Below are 17037 nucleotides of genomic sequence, written 5' to 3' on the forward strand. Positions count from 1 at the left end.
ATGCGCCCTGGATAAACTCTCAGGTACACGCTGTGCCACACAGGAATGGCCACACTGCTCCAGCGTGGTACCTACACCCTGTAGACCAGGGGGCCCCAAACTACGGCCCGCGGGCCACATGCGGCCCCCTGAGGCCATTTATCTGGCCCCTGCCGCACTTCCAGAAGGGGCACCTCTTTCATTGGTGGTCAGTGAGAGGAGCACATTGACCATCTCATTAGCCAAAAGCAGGCCCATAGTTCTCATTGAAATATTGGTCAGTTTGTTGATTTAAATTTACTTGTTCTTTATTTTAAATATTGTATTTGTTCCCGTTTTGTTTTTTTTTTACTTTAAAATAAGATATGTGCAGTGTGCATAGGGATTTGTTCATAGTTTTTTTTTTATAGTCCAGCCCTCCAACGGTCTGAGGGATAGTGAACTGGCCCCCTGTGTAAAAAGTTTGGGGACCCCTGCTGTAGACAGAGGACCTGGAGTTTGTCTTTCTTGAGTGTACTCCCGTCAGAATAGCTGGTTTGTCTCCTTCCTTCCTCTCCTTTCCTTTCTCAGACCTATCTTCTCTCCCTCCTTTTGCCCCCATCTTCCATGTTCAGGACAGCCAGCATTGACTGTTCCCACTTGGCTTTCATACCCGTTCCTGCCTCTGCCATCGTCTTGCTCACACTGGATTCTCATGAATTTTGTTTTCAGTTGAATTTGATTGCAACACCAACTCACCCATTTCTGTTTAATGTTCTACTGATCATGTAATTTGAATGCCTATTCAACACTTCAGAAAGAGTAATAGTTATAAAATTGCTGTTAGTGCATTTTGACATTGAATAACAGATGACGTGTCTAATGAATAGTGTGGCTGCTTAGCTTACATAATTATAGGTTTGTTTGATTTTAGGAGAATTACATGCAGGCCAACTTCATTCATTCAGATACTTTTAAAATATTATATAGATATCAGGGTGCTTTGGTCTAAAAAGAAGCTTTCCTTTAGTGATTATCATTATTTTTCTAAGGTTTACCACTGACCAGGGAAAAACAAAATAAAACAAAAACTATCTTTTAAGAATGGGTTTAATGTTATGGCGCTTCCTGGTCTAAATAACGCTTTAAAAGCTCTTGGAATACTTTTAGCAGTTCATAGTATTTGGGGTAGTGCTGACCAGGGTCCCTGGCTAGAGACAGCAGATTTGTGGGAGGCAGCCCTGGTACTAGCATGCTAACAGAAACGGAATTGTATCATGTTCATCAAGGTTTATCTGTGCTCTCTGGGCTTGGTTAGTTGGGGTAGGGGGACATATTTCAGCTAGTTACTGTACTGACTTCTTAACAGTTTCCTAATTAGTGTACCAGATGGGTTCCGCAGGTCTCCCAGTCACTGAGCTCTCAGCACGAGCCTTGCCCATGCATGTACTTACTGGCTTGTAAATGAATGTTCAGGTGTATCACTTAGGCACATATGATTAACATAAACAAGTGTTGACTAATAAATACATGCTCACAGAACAGCAGAGCTAAAAAATAGAAAAATCCCTGCACTCTCCAGACCCTGCTTGGCTGAGAAAGGCAATGAAAGCCTTGAAAAATAGAAATGGTTTTGACATTGGGCTTCCCTCAGTGTATCCAGGACTCTCCCTCCTTGTGGACGTGCCCCTCCTGCCGCCCTCGGTGTGCTGTCTGACGACCAGTCCCTCAGTGTATCCAGGACTCTCCCTCCTTGTGGACGTGCCCCTCCTGCCGCCCTCAGTGTGCTGTCTGACGACCAGTCCCTCAGTGTATCCAGGACTCTCCCTCCTTGTGGACGTGCCTCTCCTGCCGCCCTCGGTGTGCTGTCTGACGATCAGTCCCTCAGTGTATCCAGGACTCTCCCTCCTTGTGGACGGCCCCTCCTGCCGCCCTCAGTGTGCTGTCTGACGGTCAGTCCCTCAGTGTATCCAGGACTCTCCCTCCTTGTGGACGTGCCCCTCCTGCCGCCCTCGGTGTGCTGTCTGACGGTCAGTCCCTCAGTGTATCCAGGACTCTCCCTCCTTGTGGACGTGCCCCTCCTGCCGCCCTCGGTGTGCTGTCTGACGACCAGTCCCTCAGTGTATCCAGGACTCTCCCTCCTTGTGGACGTGCCCCTCCTGCCGCCCTCGGTGTGCTGTCTGACGACCAGTCCCTCAGTGTATCCAGGACTCTCCCTCCTTGTGGACGTGCCTCTCCTGCCGCCCTCGGTGTGCTGTCTGACGGTCAGTCCCTCAGTGTATCCAGGACTCTCCCTCCTTGTGGACGTGCCTCTCCTGCCGCCCTCGGTGTGCTGTCTGACGACCAGTCCCTCAGTGTATCCAGGACTCTCCCTCCTTGTGGACGTGCCCCTCCTGCCGCCCTCGGTGTGCTGTCTGACGGTTAGTCCCTCAGTGTATCCAGGACTCTCCCTCCTTGTGGACGTGCCTCTCCTGCCGCCCTCGGTGTGCTGTCTGACGGTCAGTCCCTCAGTGTATCCAGGACTCTCCCTCCTTGTGGACGTGCCCCTCCTGCCGCCCTCGGTGTGCTGTCTGACGACCAGTCCCTCAGTGTATCCAGGACTCTCCCTCCTTGTGGACGGCCCCTCCTGCCGCCCTCGGTGTGCTGTCTGACGACCAGTCCCTCAGTGTATCCAGGACTCTCCCTCCTTGTGGACGTGCCCCTCCTGCCGCCCTCGGTGTGCTGTCTGACGGTCAGTCCCTCAGTGTATCCAGGACTCTCCCTCCTTGTGGACGTGCCCCTCCTGCCGCCCTCGGTGTGCTGTCTGACGACCAGTCCCTCAGTGTATCCAGGACTCTCCCTCCTTGTGGACGTGCCTCTCCTGCCGCCCTCGGTGTGCTCTCTGACAATCAGTCCCTCACCCCTCCTGCCGCCCTCGGTGTGCTGTCTGACGACCAGTCCCTCAGTGTATCCAGGACTCTCCCTCCTTGTGGACGTGCCTCTCCTGCCGCCCTCGGTGTGCTGTCTGACGGTCAGTCCCTCAGTGTATCCAGGACTCTCCCTCCTTGTGGACGGCCCCTCCTGCCGCCCTCGGTGTGCTGTCTGACTGTCAGTCCCTCAGTGTATCCAGGACTCTCCCTCCTTGTGGACGTGCCCTCCTGCCGCCCTCAGTGTGCTGTCTGACGACCAGTCCCTCAGTGTATCCAGGACTCTCCCTCCTTGTGGACGTGCCCCTCCTGCCGCCCTCGGTGTGCTGTCTGACGATCCGTCAGTCTCGGCTGCTGCCTGCATCTCCGTTGCTGCCCTGCTCAAGGCCTACGGCGGGATTGGCTTCTCATAGCTACAGTTGCCTGAGTTATTCTCCTAGCATTCAGTGGGAGACTTGCTTGCTTTCATAGCACCTCTAGGTAGCCTTGCTGTTGTGGAAGGTCACTCTTTTCACCAGGGTTAAAACTTAGTACAGTTGAATATTTACTGCTCAAAAAAATTATATTTCAAAATGAATATGAAGCAATAAAATATCCCCTAACTTTTGTGAGCAGAATCTATGCACACCTATGTTCATTGCAGTGTTATTTACAATAGCCAGGAGTGGAAGCAGCCCAAGTGCCCGGTATATGAGTAGATAGATAAGCTGTGGTACGTTTACACGATGAAATATCACTTGGCCATAACAATATAAATAAATAAAAAAAAGAAATCTTACATTTTTGTGACAGCATGGATGGACCTGGAGAGTATTGTGCTAAGTGGAGTAAGCCAGTCAGAGAAAGACAAGCACCATGTGATCTCACTTCTACGAAATAAACTAACAACAACAAAAAATAGAAACAGACTCATAGATACAGAGAACAGACTGACAGCTGAGCAAGGGCCAGGGGGTAAAAAAGATGAAAAGATTAAGTGAAAAAGAAAAAAACCAAACAAAACTCGTAGACACAGACAATAATAGTGTGGTGATTGTCAGAGGGAACCGGGCGAGGGGGGAGGTAGGAGAGGGGGAAGGGGGAGTAAGTGACTGGGGTTGTGAATACACAGTACAGTGTCCAGCTGACGGATTATAGAATTGTATGTGAAACCTGTATAATGTGTTAACTAATGTCACCCCAATAAATTCACTTTAATAAACAGTACAGTTGACTCTTGAGCAACGTGGGTGTTAGGGTTGCTGACCTTCATGCAGTTGAAGATCCGCATAACTTTTTGACTTCCCAAAACATAACTACTGTTAGCCTACCATTGACCTGGAGCCTTACTGATAACAAACAACACCAATTTTATACGTTATATGTATTATATAGAGTAGTAAAGTAAGCTAGAGAAAAAAATATTAAGGAAATCATTGGCCTGACCAGGTGGTGGCGCAGTGGAAAGAAAATCATAAGGAAGGCCTGACCAGGTGGTGGCGCAGTGGACAGAGCATCTGACTAGGATGCAGAGGATCCAGGTTTGGAACCCCAAGGTCGCCAGCTTGAGTGGGAGCTCATCTGGCTTGAGCGTGGTGGGCTCAACAGCTTGAGTGCAGGGTTGCTGGCTTGAGCGTGGGATCACAAGCATGATCCTTTGGTCACTGGCTTGAGCCCAAAGGTTGATGGTTTGAATCCCAAGGTCACTGGCTTGAGCCCAAGGTCACTGGCTTGAGCAAGGGTTCATTTGCTCTACTGGAGCTCCCTGGTCAAGGCACATATGAGAAAGCAATCAATGAACAACTAAGGTGCCGCAGTGAAGAATTGATGCTTCTCATCTCTCTTCCTTCCTGTCTGTCCCTACCTGTTCCTCTATCTGTCTCTCTCTCTGTCTCTGTCACACACACACACACAAGAAAATCATAAGGAAAAGAAAATACATTTGCACTAATCATTAAAAAAACTGCATAGAAATGGACATGTGCAGTTCAAACCCATGTTGTTAAACAGTCAGCTGTAATCTTCTAAAAAGGGAAGTTTTTTGGGGTTTTTTTTGGTATTTTTCTAAAGTTGGAAACGGGGAGGCAGTCAGACAGACTCCTGCATGCGCCCGACTGGGATCCACCCGGCATACCCACCAGGGGGCGATGCTCCACGCATCTGGGGCGTTGCTTTGTTGCAACCAGAGCCATTCTAGTGCCTGAGGCAGAGGCCATGGAGCCATCCTCAAGGTCCGGGCCAACTTTTTGCTCTAATGGAGCCTTGGCTGTGGGAGGGGAAGAGAGAGACAGAGAGGAAGGAGAGGGGGAGGGGTGGAGAAGCAGATGGGCGCTTCTTCTGTGTGCCCTGGCCGGGAATCGAACCCGGGACTCCTGCACGCCAGGCCAATGCTCTACCACTGAGCCAACTGGCCGGGGCCAAGGGAAGATTTTTTTATTATTATTATCAGTTTCCTCTAAGGAATTTGGAAAAACTTTTCCAGGACTAGGTCTGATAGCCTTTAAATGCATTACCTAGTGCCCTACTTGGAAAGGATCACTGAGGAACTAAAATGAAGCTCAAGGCCATGACTTTCTCCCCACTGAGGGTTTGTTCCCTGAACATTCACGTAGGAGTTAGAAGTGCTTGTCCTTGTGCTTAAGCACTGTTAGCATAGGTGGGCAGGTGTACAAACTTTGCAGTAGGGAAGCCTGAGTTGAGGCCAGCTTTGCCTTGGCAAGTTACTACAATTGCTTGGTACTTTAGTGTCCTGTATATAAGGCGGAGATAAAACTACCTATCTTAATGTTGCCGTACATTTTAATGTACTGTATATGGTGTGCTCAGTACAGTCCTGGCACATAATAAAGTGTTTACTAATTGGTAGCTTCAGCTACTGTTGTTATATACTTTTTTATCATTGTCATTACTTTCCTTGCTTTATCATCTGCATCAATTTTCTCTAATACTAGGTCTACAGAGGAGTGGCACAGAACTACTTTCCTCTCTGGGACTGTCATTCCATGAATTTTAACATCTTTTGTGTGATTCTCTTTTTCCTTTCTGCCCCGGTCCCTACTTTACTGGTGCCAACTTCTTTCCTATGGAAAAATCACAATGAAAATATAATAGGCAAAAGCATTTATGCATCTTCTTTATATTCTAATTCAGTCGAATATCTGAGGCAGGATAATTTACAGTTGGTAAAAGTTTAATTTTCAAATTTTTTAGATATGGGCCACATAAGAATACTGAAGAAAGAACTGCTGTAATTCTTTGTTGGAACCCAATAACACTAGGCATCATTCTTGCCCATAAATGAATTAAAATCTCTTTGGAGACATGAGATAATGCATATAAAAAATGAGATTGTTTATGGTTAAAAGTGCCAGTATGAAGTATAGTTGTGGTAAATTGAGAGCCTTCTGGACTGAATAGTTTAAAAGCAGGTAGGGCTTGCGCTCAGCCTGGAAGGATTGCAGTGGATGATTTGGTGTGTGGATCTTCAGGAAGTGCTTTCCCTGTAGGAGCGAAGGTTTAGGATAGTGGGGCTGTGCCCTGTGCAGTAAAGGAGCAGGGATCCTCTGGCTGGCCAGGCCCTCCACACCCATCCATTGCCTGGCCACTCCCTGTTTATTGGTTTGTCCTTTTTTTTTCCTCCTGAATTTTTGAATTGTTTGGGGATTTATTTGGCTTGTTGGCCTTTTTATGTAACACTATGCTTTTCTTTTCCTACTACCTTAATTGTTTAGTAGAAAAAGACACAGATTATCTGTCTTCCCTAGCCTAGTGTTTCTGAAACACAAACCCAAATAACATTTATAAAAGAAGTTATTATTGCAATAATAAGGGAAACAAGGGTTGACAAGAAGAATGAAAAGAATCACAAAAATAATCTTAAAACAGCAGAGGTAGATTGCATCTTGACATTCTTATGGCCTCTCTTCAGGGTGCCGTAGTGCAGGGGTTGGGAACCTTTTTGGCTGAGAGAGCCATGAACGCCACATATTTTAAAATGTAATTCCGTGAGAGCCATACAATATGTTTAACACTAAATACAAGTAAATGTGTGCATTTTATGTAAGACCAACACTTTTAAAGTACAATAAGTCTCTGAATTCTTTTTAATAATGTTATGCTGTTGCTAACCAATGATGAATAAAGTACTTCTTACCATTAATGCGACTTCTGGTGCTGCATGGTTTTGCTGATGGCTTTGTAGTCTGGTTGATATGTGGTGAGGTTAAGCTTCATGCAGGCATTGAGACTTACATCCATTAAATGTGATCATAGGTTGGTCTTAACGTTCTTTAGATGTGAGAAAGACTGCTCATATGGATACATAGAGCCAAACATTGTCAGTACAGCAATACTCACACGCTGCAGGGTGTGGTATGTGACGGGAAGCGTGTTCCAAGTTTTGACAATCAGCTGGTCTGCAGGTTGAAGTTTTTTCATTTCTCCCCACTTGTGTTTGCTCACCAACTCTGCTTGCTGTCGTGCAATACTTTCCAAATCTTCAGTCAGTGACTTGAACTTATTCACCCACATGTCTGAGGCCTTCAGGTCAGCAGCTTGTAGCTCAAAATCTCTGACAGAGACACCGGGGATGTAACTCAGGTTGGCGCTGTCCATTGCACACTCATGTGGATGGGTGATGAACTTAAAAAGACGAGTGCGCTCACGAAATTTTCCAAAGCGCGCTTTGAATGACTGCAGGAGATTAGATGTGAAGCCTGCTAGCTGCTGGAGATCAAAATGTCACTTGCTGTGCATGCATCTTTAAACTCTCCCAGCTTTTCAAAGTGTAGTAACGATCTGTTTCAATGTCAGCGATGAAGAGTTCCAGCTTGTTTTCAAATGCAAACACTGCTTGTTGAAGGGATAAGACTGTATTTCTAACGCCTTGCATTTTCACATTGAGCTGGTTCAGATGTTCAGTCATGTCCACGAGACAGTAGAACTTCAGGAGCCACTCAGTGTTAGCTAACTCAGGATGCTCGACGTTTTTCATTTCAAGAAAAGTCCAGATTTCACTCAGACAAGCCGCGAAATGGCTGAGCACCTTCCTTCTTGACAACCAACACACATTGCTGCGTAGAAGCAGAACAGGATAATTATTCCCAACTTCATCCAACAGTGTTTTAAACTGGCGATCATTTAAAGCTCAGGTAACAATCAAGTTGGCCACCCGAATGAGCAGCGACATCACCTCACCAAGCTGCTCGCCACACATCTGAGCACAAAGCGCCTCCTGATGTAGGATGCAGTGAAAACTTAGGATGGGTCTCTTTTCATGTTCACAAAGAAGCACTACAAATCCTCTGTTTTTCCCCACCATGCACAGAGCACCATCAGTACACACCGAAATAAGTTTATCCATCGGTAGATTTTTTTCTTTAGTGAACTCAGTGAAAGACTTGAATAAATCCTCCCCTCTTGTTGTCTCTTTCATAGGGAAAACAGCAAGACTTTCCTCATGTAATGTGTCACTATAGCAGTGGTCCCCAACCCCCGGGTTGTGGACCGGTACCGGTCCGTGTGCCATTTGGTACCGGTCCATAGAGAAAGAATAATTAACTTAAATTATTTCCATTTTATTTATATTTAAATCTGAACAATGTTTTATTTTTAAAAAATGACCAGATTCCCTCTGTTACATCCGTCTAAGACTTGCTCTTGACGCTTGTCTCGGTCACACGATACATTTATCCATCCCACCCTAAAGGCTGGTCCGTGAAAATATTTTCTGACATTAAACCGGTCCGTGGCCCAAAAAAGGTTGGGGACCACTGACCTACAGCATACCTTGCAATCACGCTGAACTGGGATAAATGGCTTATGTCTGTTGACTCATCCAAAGTGAGAGAAAAGAATGGTGCTGCATGATGCCATCATGATGGTACGATCGTGAACAGTTCTTGCCGACAGAAGCATGTCTTTTATTCGTTTGATGAATGTCAGTGAACTCAAAAAGTTCATTGACAACATCAAGCATAAATGTTTTGGCATACTCCCCATCTTTGAATGGCTTTCCGTTTCTCACAATTGCTAAAGCACCAGCAAAGCTAGCTGAATTCCAGTCACCTTGTTGGGTCCAAACACAGAGTTGCTGAGTAGCTCTTGACATGCTTTCTTCCTGCTGTCCCCCGCTGGATATTTCCATGCAAATGTAGTATGGCGAGTGTTGAAGTGCCACTTTATATTTGACCGTTTCATCAATGCAATTTTATCATGAGTATTAGATACACTGCAGAACCTGCTCTCTCCATAAAGGCGAATTCCTCTATCCATTCCTGCTGTAAAGTACAATACTCCTCATCTTTTTTTATTTTAGCCATCTTCTTCGTCAAAAGGGTTTCTGCAATTAGCTGGCTGACTACTTGATTAAAAGGAGGGAAGTTTACTTCCTGACCTCACAACGATCTGTGTACATTATGCATTATCCAATAAAAATTTGGTGTTGTCCCCAAGGATAGCTGTGATTGGCTCCAGCCACTCGCAGCCATGAACATGAGCGGTAGAAAATGAATGGATTGTAATACATGAGAATGTTTTATATTTTTAACGTTATTTTTTTTTCTTATTAAAGATTTGTCTGCGAGCCAGATGCAGCCATCAAAAGAGCCACATCTGGCTCGCAAGCCATAGGTTCCCGACCTCTGTTGTAGTGGTTGGTATCCCTGCTAGTTCTTGTCCTCAGTCTCTGGCTTCTGCAACAGACTGAGACGCTGACTTTTGCCTGGAGTTATCGGACTGAGTATCACTTCCAGGTGTGGCGTGATTCCCAGTTATTTTTAGGACTAGCTTTCAGTTCTCTTCCAGTGTTTTCCCTTTGTTGCCTCAGGCTGCACCATTCACCAATATGTTCTTTGGCTTGTCCCAACATTCTGGGCCCTGGAGCTTTAGCTGAGGCCGCCTGCAAGCCGCTGCTAGCCTCCAGAATCTTCCCTTAGGCTTCCCGCAGTCACACACCGACCTGGCCCCTGGCCGGAGCTCCCTCTCTCCTTTACAAGGGGGGTCCCCTTGGCCTTGCATTTGAAATCACTGTCTGATTCAAGTATGGCTGTCAATCCCGGAGACTTCAGTAATGAGAACCATCATCATATGCATTTTATTCTGCAAAACTTTTCAAAGCATTTTTCATGTTAAAGGCACTTTTCTAAGTGCTTTCAAACATTAACTCCTGCGATCCCAGTGGGAGATTGTCAACATTATATCAAAGGTGTTATAAGCCGAGACATAGGCTCCCAGAAGCAGGTTAATTCAGGAGATAGTTTATGGAATGTGTTTATAATTAACTGTTGTGATACTAAAGACTAATTTTAAAGTCTAGGAAAATAATTTTTAAAAGCCAAATAAATGTAAGTGGATTTTATATTGTTTCATGACTTTGGCATGACCTATTATATTGATCTTCAGAGTAGACAAGAAATACCGAGATTTGAATGGAGTCTTTATCTGTTTCCAAATCTGATTTAACTAAGTCATCTTTATTTTCCTTTCCTTCAGCTTTTTTAATGTTAAAATGTTTATTAGCCTGTGTTCTCTCTTTCTTTTCCTTTGAGGTGAGGGGAACCCAGGCTGCAAATCCAGGGTGCTGGCTTGTGCCAGTTTTTCAGACACAGGTGGTTCCTCTGCCCGTCCCCTGTGTTTGCTCAGTGGCCCAGGGCCGCCTCTCCGCGACCCGGGAACCGGGGACAGGGTGGGATCACTTCCCCTTCGGCTTTCTTCTGAGCCCAGCCACTGTGTGACTTTGTTTGGTGCTCTGCTGGTTACTTTTTGTTTGGTTTTCATTTTTCTCTAGATTTTGTACTGGTTGTTTCTTACTATCTTATGGGTCTTTTATTTTTAAGATGTCTTTTTCTCCCCTAATCGTTTAGCTTCAATAGGAGGATTGGGCCACATAACCCAAGCTACTGTTACCAGAAATGGGAATCTTTTTTCTTGGTCTTGAACATCCTGTGAGGTTTCTGTGTGGGTAGAGGACTGCGTTCTTCAGCAGATGGGGGAACTGGGGCTGGGAGAGGTGTAGGGACTGACCTGCGGGCGTCCATAGAGGTGTAGGGACTGACCTGCGGGCGTCCGGGAGAGGTGTAGGGACTGACCTGCGGGCGTCCATAGAGGTATAGGGACTGACCTGCGGGCGTCCGGGAGAGGTGTAGGGACTGACCTGCGGGCGTCCATAGAGGTGTAGGGACTGACCTGCGGGCGTCCGGGAGAGGTGTAGTGACTGACCTCCGGGCATCCAGGAGAGGTGTAGGGACTGACCTGCGGGCGTCCATAGAGGTGTAGGGACTGACCTGCGGGCGTCCGGGAGAGGCGTAGGGACTGACCTGCGGGCGTCCGGGAGAGGCGTAGGGACTGACCTGCGGGCGTCCGGGAGAGGCGTAGGGACTGACCTGCGGGCGTCCGGGAGAGGCGTAGGGACTGACCTGCCGGCGTCCGGGAGAGGCGTAGGGACTGACCTGCGGGCGTCCGGGAGAGGCGTAGGGACTGACCTGCGGGCGTCCATAGAGGTGTAGGGACTGACCTGCGGGCGTCCGGGAGAGGCGTAGGGACTGACCTGCGGGCGTCCATAGAGGCGTAGGGACTGACCTGCGGGCGTCCGGGAGAGGCGTAGGGACTGACCTGCGGGCGTCCGGGAGAGGCGTAGGGACTGACCTGCGGGCGTCCGGGAGAGGCGTAGGGACTGACCTGCGGGCGTCCAAGTGAATGGCAGAGCCTGGAACTGCTGAGTCCCAGTCCGCCTTTCTGCCTTTGAGGAGCGTCTTAGAATTTTGAATGAAGCATGCATATGTTGAGGAAGTTTTTAAAACACATGCAATACCTTTACAAAATCATTTAGAATATTAACTGATATACATTATATTGGTGCAGTTTAATCCAAATATGGCATTTTAAATGAAAAATAATTACTTTTTCTTTCTTTCAGCTGAAGTGAGTAGTGAATACAGTATGGATAAGGCGATGGTTGAATTTGCTATGATGGACCGCGAACTAAATCATTATGTAAAGGCTGTTCAGTCCATGATAAATCATGTAAGTTTATACCACTCACCTGCTTCTACTTGGTTACAGCTTTCTGACCTAGAAATAGAACAAAAAATAAAAATTCTTCTCTAAACTTTAATTATTTTCTTAGTCTTACTATAGCAGCCATTAATTTCTACTTAATCAGGAAGTTCATAGACTAGGAATCTTAAATACTTTCCCAGTGAGGCCTGTTCTAGCAGGATATCACATCTATTTTAGATTTTCCTGCATCTTTTGGTCTCTAACTTTTTAGACTTAAGTCTCCCTAGAATTGTAAGCTTTCTATAAAATGCTAAAATTTCATGGCACTTGTTTTTATTTTTCTGTTTGCTTAAGCATACAGTTTAGGCCAGGTTTAGTGACTCATTCTCCAGCTTTAGCTAATATGCAGCTATTGCAAAATTTGTAGAATCAGATACTATGGAAGAGTTTCAGAGCCAGTTTAAAAATAAAGAAGCTTGGCATTTCGGTTTTTCCAGAAGCCAAACTTATCTTTGTTGACTCCAGCTGTCACAGGAACAACAGATAGGCAGTTAAGGTGGGAACAGAGCAACCTCCTTTTCAGCAGTACCGGGTTGAGTAAGAAATGAGCAATACGATTGCAGTCAGGTTTCTGAGAAGTCCTTTGTCCTCTGAGCAGTGGGAACTCCCCTTTGAACTTATTTCATACACCTGTGTAATAGTATGTCTTGTACTTCTGGTTTCTTTATTTGCCTTTTCTAAGTTATATCTATGGGAAAATTCCAAAAATCAAATATTTTACAAGTTTGGCTACTAGTCAGTGGGTGATAAATTTTTTAATATGGTTTAATACTTAAGCTGTGCTTAAATGGGCATTACCTAGTCATATGAAACTATAAAAACTTTTTAAAAGTTATTTTCTGGTTTAAATATTTTTATTTTCTGTTGTTAGTATTTGTTGAGTGTATTATTTGTGACTAATTTAAGAATATCTGCTTATATCCAAGTAATAAACTCATTCAGCTTATCAAATTCTGATGTTGCTAAGCATGGTGGTGGTTGTTCTTTATGCTGTGAATATTTCTTCCATAGGAAAATGTGAAAATGACATCATGTTGGGGCATTTGAAGCTGGGTAACAAAGCAGTTAGCCCAGAGGTTTTCAGTTCCAGCTGACCTCTAAAACTAGTCAGTTTTCACTCTAAAGAGATTTTGATTTCATTGATTTGGAGCAGGATAGAGGAACTGGTATTTTAAAAAACTCATTCTAATATGTTTCCTGGGTTAAAAACCACTGACTTAAAAGAGCAAGGCTGACTTTCTAGAATAAAGTGTGTTTGCTACCAAAGATGAGAGTCAGCCCTATTACAGAGCTCTCGGTCCTACTTTGACCTTTCTACAGAGGTTATTTGATAGGCTTTTCTATCTTTAACTTTGAACTTGTGCAAACGCACAGTGTACATTATAGATAAGAAAGTCAGATTTGGGAAGTTCAAGAACTTAATGTGGATTTTTCTTTTTCCTATTCAACTCTAGGATTCATAGATACTTTAGGTATTTTTACATAAAGAATTAAACTCTTCCCTCTTCAAAACACTGAGCCACTCAAAAAAAAAAGACAGCCCTGGTCGGTTGGCTCAGTGGTAGAGCATCGGCCTGGCGTGCAGGAGTCCTGGGTTCGATTCCTGGCCAGGGCACACAGGAGAAGCGCCCATCTGCTTCTCCACCCCTCCCCCTCTCCTTCCTCTCTGTCTCTCTCTTCCCCTCCTGCAGCAAGGCTCCATTGAAGCAAAGATGGTCCGGGCACTGGGAATGGCTCCTTGGCCTCTGCCCCGGGCGCTAGAGTGGCTCTGGTCGCAATAGAGCGACGCCCCGGAGGGGCAGAGCATCGCCCCCTGGTGGGCAGAGTGTCGCCCCCTGGTGGGCGTGCTGGGTGGATCCCGGTCGGACGCATGCGGGAGTCTGTCTTACTAATCTTAGTAAAACTGTCTCTCCCCATTTCCAGTTTCAGAAAAATACAAAAAAAAAAAAAAAGTCAGACAAAGAAACCCTCACCTTACCCCTCACACATTGAGTAGTCAACAACATTTCTTTCATCTTGAGGCCTCATCCTGTTACCCCCGCCCTATTGTACAGGAAAGAATGTGCTTTGAGTTTTATCCCACTTTTTGGTGCTAACTTCACATTAGACCAGTGATTTTCAGCTGGTGTGCTGCAAGACTTTTTAAAACATGCACTGCCTATTTGGTCAGGGCCGTTGACCTCTTTTCCCTTTGATGGGCAGATAAAGAAATGACAACAGGCAACACAACAATAGCCGTCCGGTATGAATGAATAAAAAATTATACCTATTTTTTGTCAGAGCTTCAAAAAATATATTTTTGGTGTGCTGCAGAATCTTAGTAATTAATTTGTGTGTGCCACGAGATAAAAATATATTTTTGGTGTGCTGCAGAATCTCAGTAATGAATTTGTGTGTGCCACGAGATGAAGAAGGTTGGAAATTCGGCTCTAGACTGTGGATCAACTGGATTTAGTGATTCCTGTGCTTGTCAGGAAGGTCCCTGGTCTTTCATAAGAAGAAAAAACATTTATTGTTCTTTTCTGATGCAAAGTTGTGTTCTCTATCAGCTTAACCCAAGACCAAGAATAGTAAACCATGGTTTTAGAAGGTTTCTAAAACCTGAAACTGTGTGGGGACATGACCAGTATTTTGAGGGAAATACATATTTTACACCACTTAGTATACTACGTAGTCTCTATGTACTTGACGTTATGGACGTTGCTGTCTTGTTGCTTGTTTTGCTAAAGGATAAAAAATGAATAGTTGCTCCATGGGGCCAGAATGGTGCAGCTCTTGAGAAATAGCAGTGATCTTGGGATCAGAAACCCTCCCAACCCTAGTTCTTCCGTTTTCTATGTTATGATCCTGGGTCAAGAAGGGCAACATTTTGGGACACGTGTTCTGCATCTGTAAAATTCTTGGTCTTCCTATTTCACAAGATTATTATGCGAGTCAGATTAGAATTCTGTGTGCGTACCAGACACTGACATTCATAAAAATTGGATGAAGATAAAAGGTATTATTGTTACTGCAAACCCAGATTTCCAAACATATTCCTTAGGAAGAAGATGGAACAAAATCTTTCTCAAAAACAAATACTTTGCTCACTTTATTTCAAGGCTTTGAAATAAAACTTCTATTGGCTTTGACCTCTCCTAGTCTAGAATTGAATTCAGGAATCATGGGATTAGCTATAAACTAGTTAAGTTACAGTAGGAAGTGTTCATGATCTCTAAAACAAAGAAATTGTTTTAAGTCAGATTACTAAGAAAGATGAAAGATAATAGGAACCTGCCGCGAGTCCCCGTTTGACCTCTGCCCTGTCATAGACTACGAGCTGCAGTGCGCCTGTCACAGTGCCCTTTTGCTGGATTCTGAGCCATCCTATGGTCTTTCTGTTTATGAATTTTCATCAAGTCATAGTACACCTAATAGATTTAATCCTCAAAGAGCTTTCGAGCTTATTATGAACATAAGTGTCTCTCTCTTACTCTTACCTTCATAGTGTTCTGGAAGTTGCATACCTCTGAAAAGGTTGTAGAAGTGTATGTTGGAACCTTAAACGTGTAGGTCAGTTTACCACCAGTCCCTGGGAAACCCCTTTCTGCAGCAGCTCTCGGATTGCCTTTGTCCTTTGAGAAAGTAGAGCCGCTGTATATTCTCAATGCCTCAAGATTTCATTTGGAGTCAGTATCTCAGTGCTCTGAGAATGATAAACATCCCAGGTAGTCGATAAGTCATCTATGAAAACTTTCAGGGTAAATGGGCTACACACCTGTCACACTCTTTAAAACATGCACTTGGAAGTGCGGAGTTTTGTATGAATTCTTAGGAGACTTTCTGTCATGAGACCACATGTGTGATGGAAGTGTTTTGAAGCTGTACAGTGGCACACAGATTAACTATGGTACAGTCACTTTTATCACTGTCACTGCCAGGGAAAAGCTGTTCTCAGTTTCATGTTGGGAACAGAGTGAAGTTCTGGACATCAGACTTGACCTACTGCTCCCTTATTTGATTTCTAAGCTTTCATTATTTGGGTATATTGAATGGGCAGCTTGGTTGATTAACACCTCTGTGTGCCAGGTACTTCTAGGTACAAGACATAGGAGGCCAGTCAGCAAGGCCTGCATGACTGCCACCCTCTGGATGCCCAAAGTCTAGAGAGGGAGACAAATGGTTACAACAGAACAATACAGACGTTACTTAATGACTATCGTGGCGTGTGCTACAAAGGGAAAACAGGGCATTCAAGGAGAGTTAGTAACTCAAAGGCATAATCTTTTCAGGACTGGGGTTAGGGGAGTCCATCCTGAGGAAGTGACGTGTAATCTAAGATGAAAGTCAGTGCGCTTCAGCATAGGGACTGTGACATATGACTTCACTGTTTATGTGCCTTTTGCATGAAATGGAAGATCTCTTTTCCCATTTTCTATGTCAGAGTTTCAGAGGGCCTTGATCAATCCAAAGACTTAATCTGAGAGAATTATGCCAAAGAAAGCCTACTTTTATAGATAGAGAGAAAGTATACTGCTCACAAAATTTAGGGGATATTTCAAAATGAATATGAAGCGATAAAAAAAGAAGCTTTTTTTTTTATTAAACAAAAACATCAGAAAAGCAAATGACAAGTCAAAGTTTGATTATGCAAATGAGATGCAAAACCAACTTTTATTGGTGAAAATGCATTATACACAAGGCTGAAAGTACTGGAGTATCTGCATGTTCCCTGATCCCCTAATTTTTTGTGAGCCATATAGTTGAATAACTCGCCTGAGTTTGGTCAATGGTTCATTCATTCGCAGATATCAGTGCTTACTATGTACCAGAAATTGTGCTTAGTCATGCAAGTCATGTCAGTAGTTGATTTAAAAATCATGTCATTACTGACCTTCTGCTTCTCAAACCACTTCACTAATCAAACGGGTTTAGCCCTCTTGAAATGAGACGTTTTGGCCCTGGCCGGTTGGCTCAGCGGTAGAGTGTCGGCCTGGCATGCGGGGGACCCGGGTTCGATTCCCGACCAGGGCACACAGGAGAAGCGCCCATTTGCTTCTCCACCCCCCCTCCTTCCTCTCTGTCTCTCTCTTCCCCTCCCGCAGCCAAGGCTCCATTGGAGCAAAGATGGCCCAGGCGCTGGGGATGGCTCCTTGGC

At 44.9% G+C, this 17037-nt stretch overlaps 1 protein-coding gene across 8 annotated transcripts in view; it reads left to right on the forward strand.

The window, feature by feature from the left end:
• The window catches only part of NSMCE2 (NSE2 (MMS21) homolog, SMC5-SMC6 complex SUMO ligase), a 233262-nt gene that overhangs the window by 51538 nt on the left and 164687 nt on the right, over window positions 1-17037 (forward strand). For all 8 annotated transcript variants that reach the window (XR_010750503.1, XM_066379484.1, XM_066379490.1 and 5 more), the window contains one exon: window positions 11758-11864. Coding sequence is in view for 7 of the 8 variants with exons in the window: in XM_066379484.1 (XP_066235581.1) it covers window positions 11758-11864 (107 nt within the window). In the remaining variant the exon portion in view is untranslated. The remainder of the gene's footprint in view (window positions 1-11757; window positions 11865-17037) is intronic.

Source organism: Saccopteryx leptura, chromosome 3, assembly GCF_036850995.1.
Source record: "Saccopteryx leptura isolate mSacLep1 chromosome 3, mSacLep1_pri_phased_curated, whole genome shotgun sequence".
Lineage (NCBI taxonomy): Eukaryota > Metazoa > Chordata > Mammalia > Chiroptera > Emballonuridae > Saccopteryx > Saccopteryx leptura.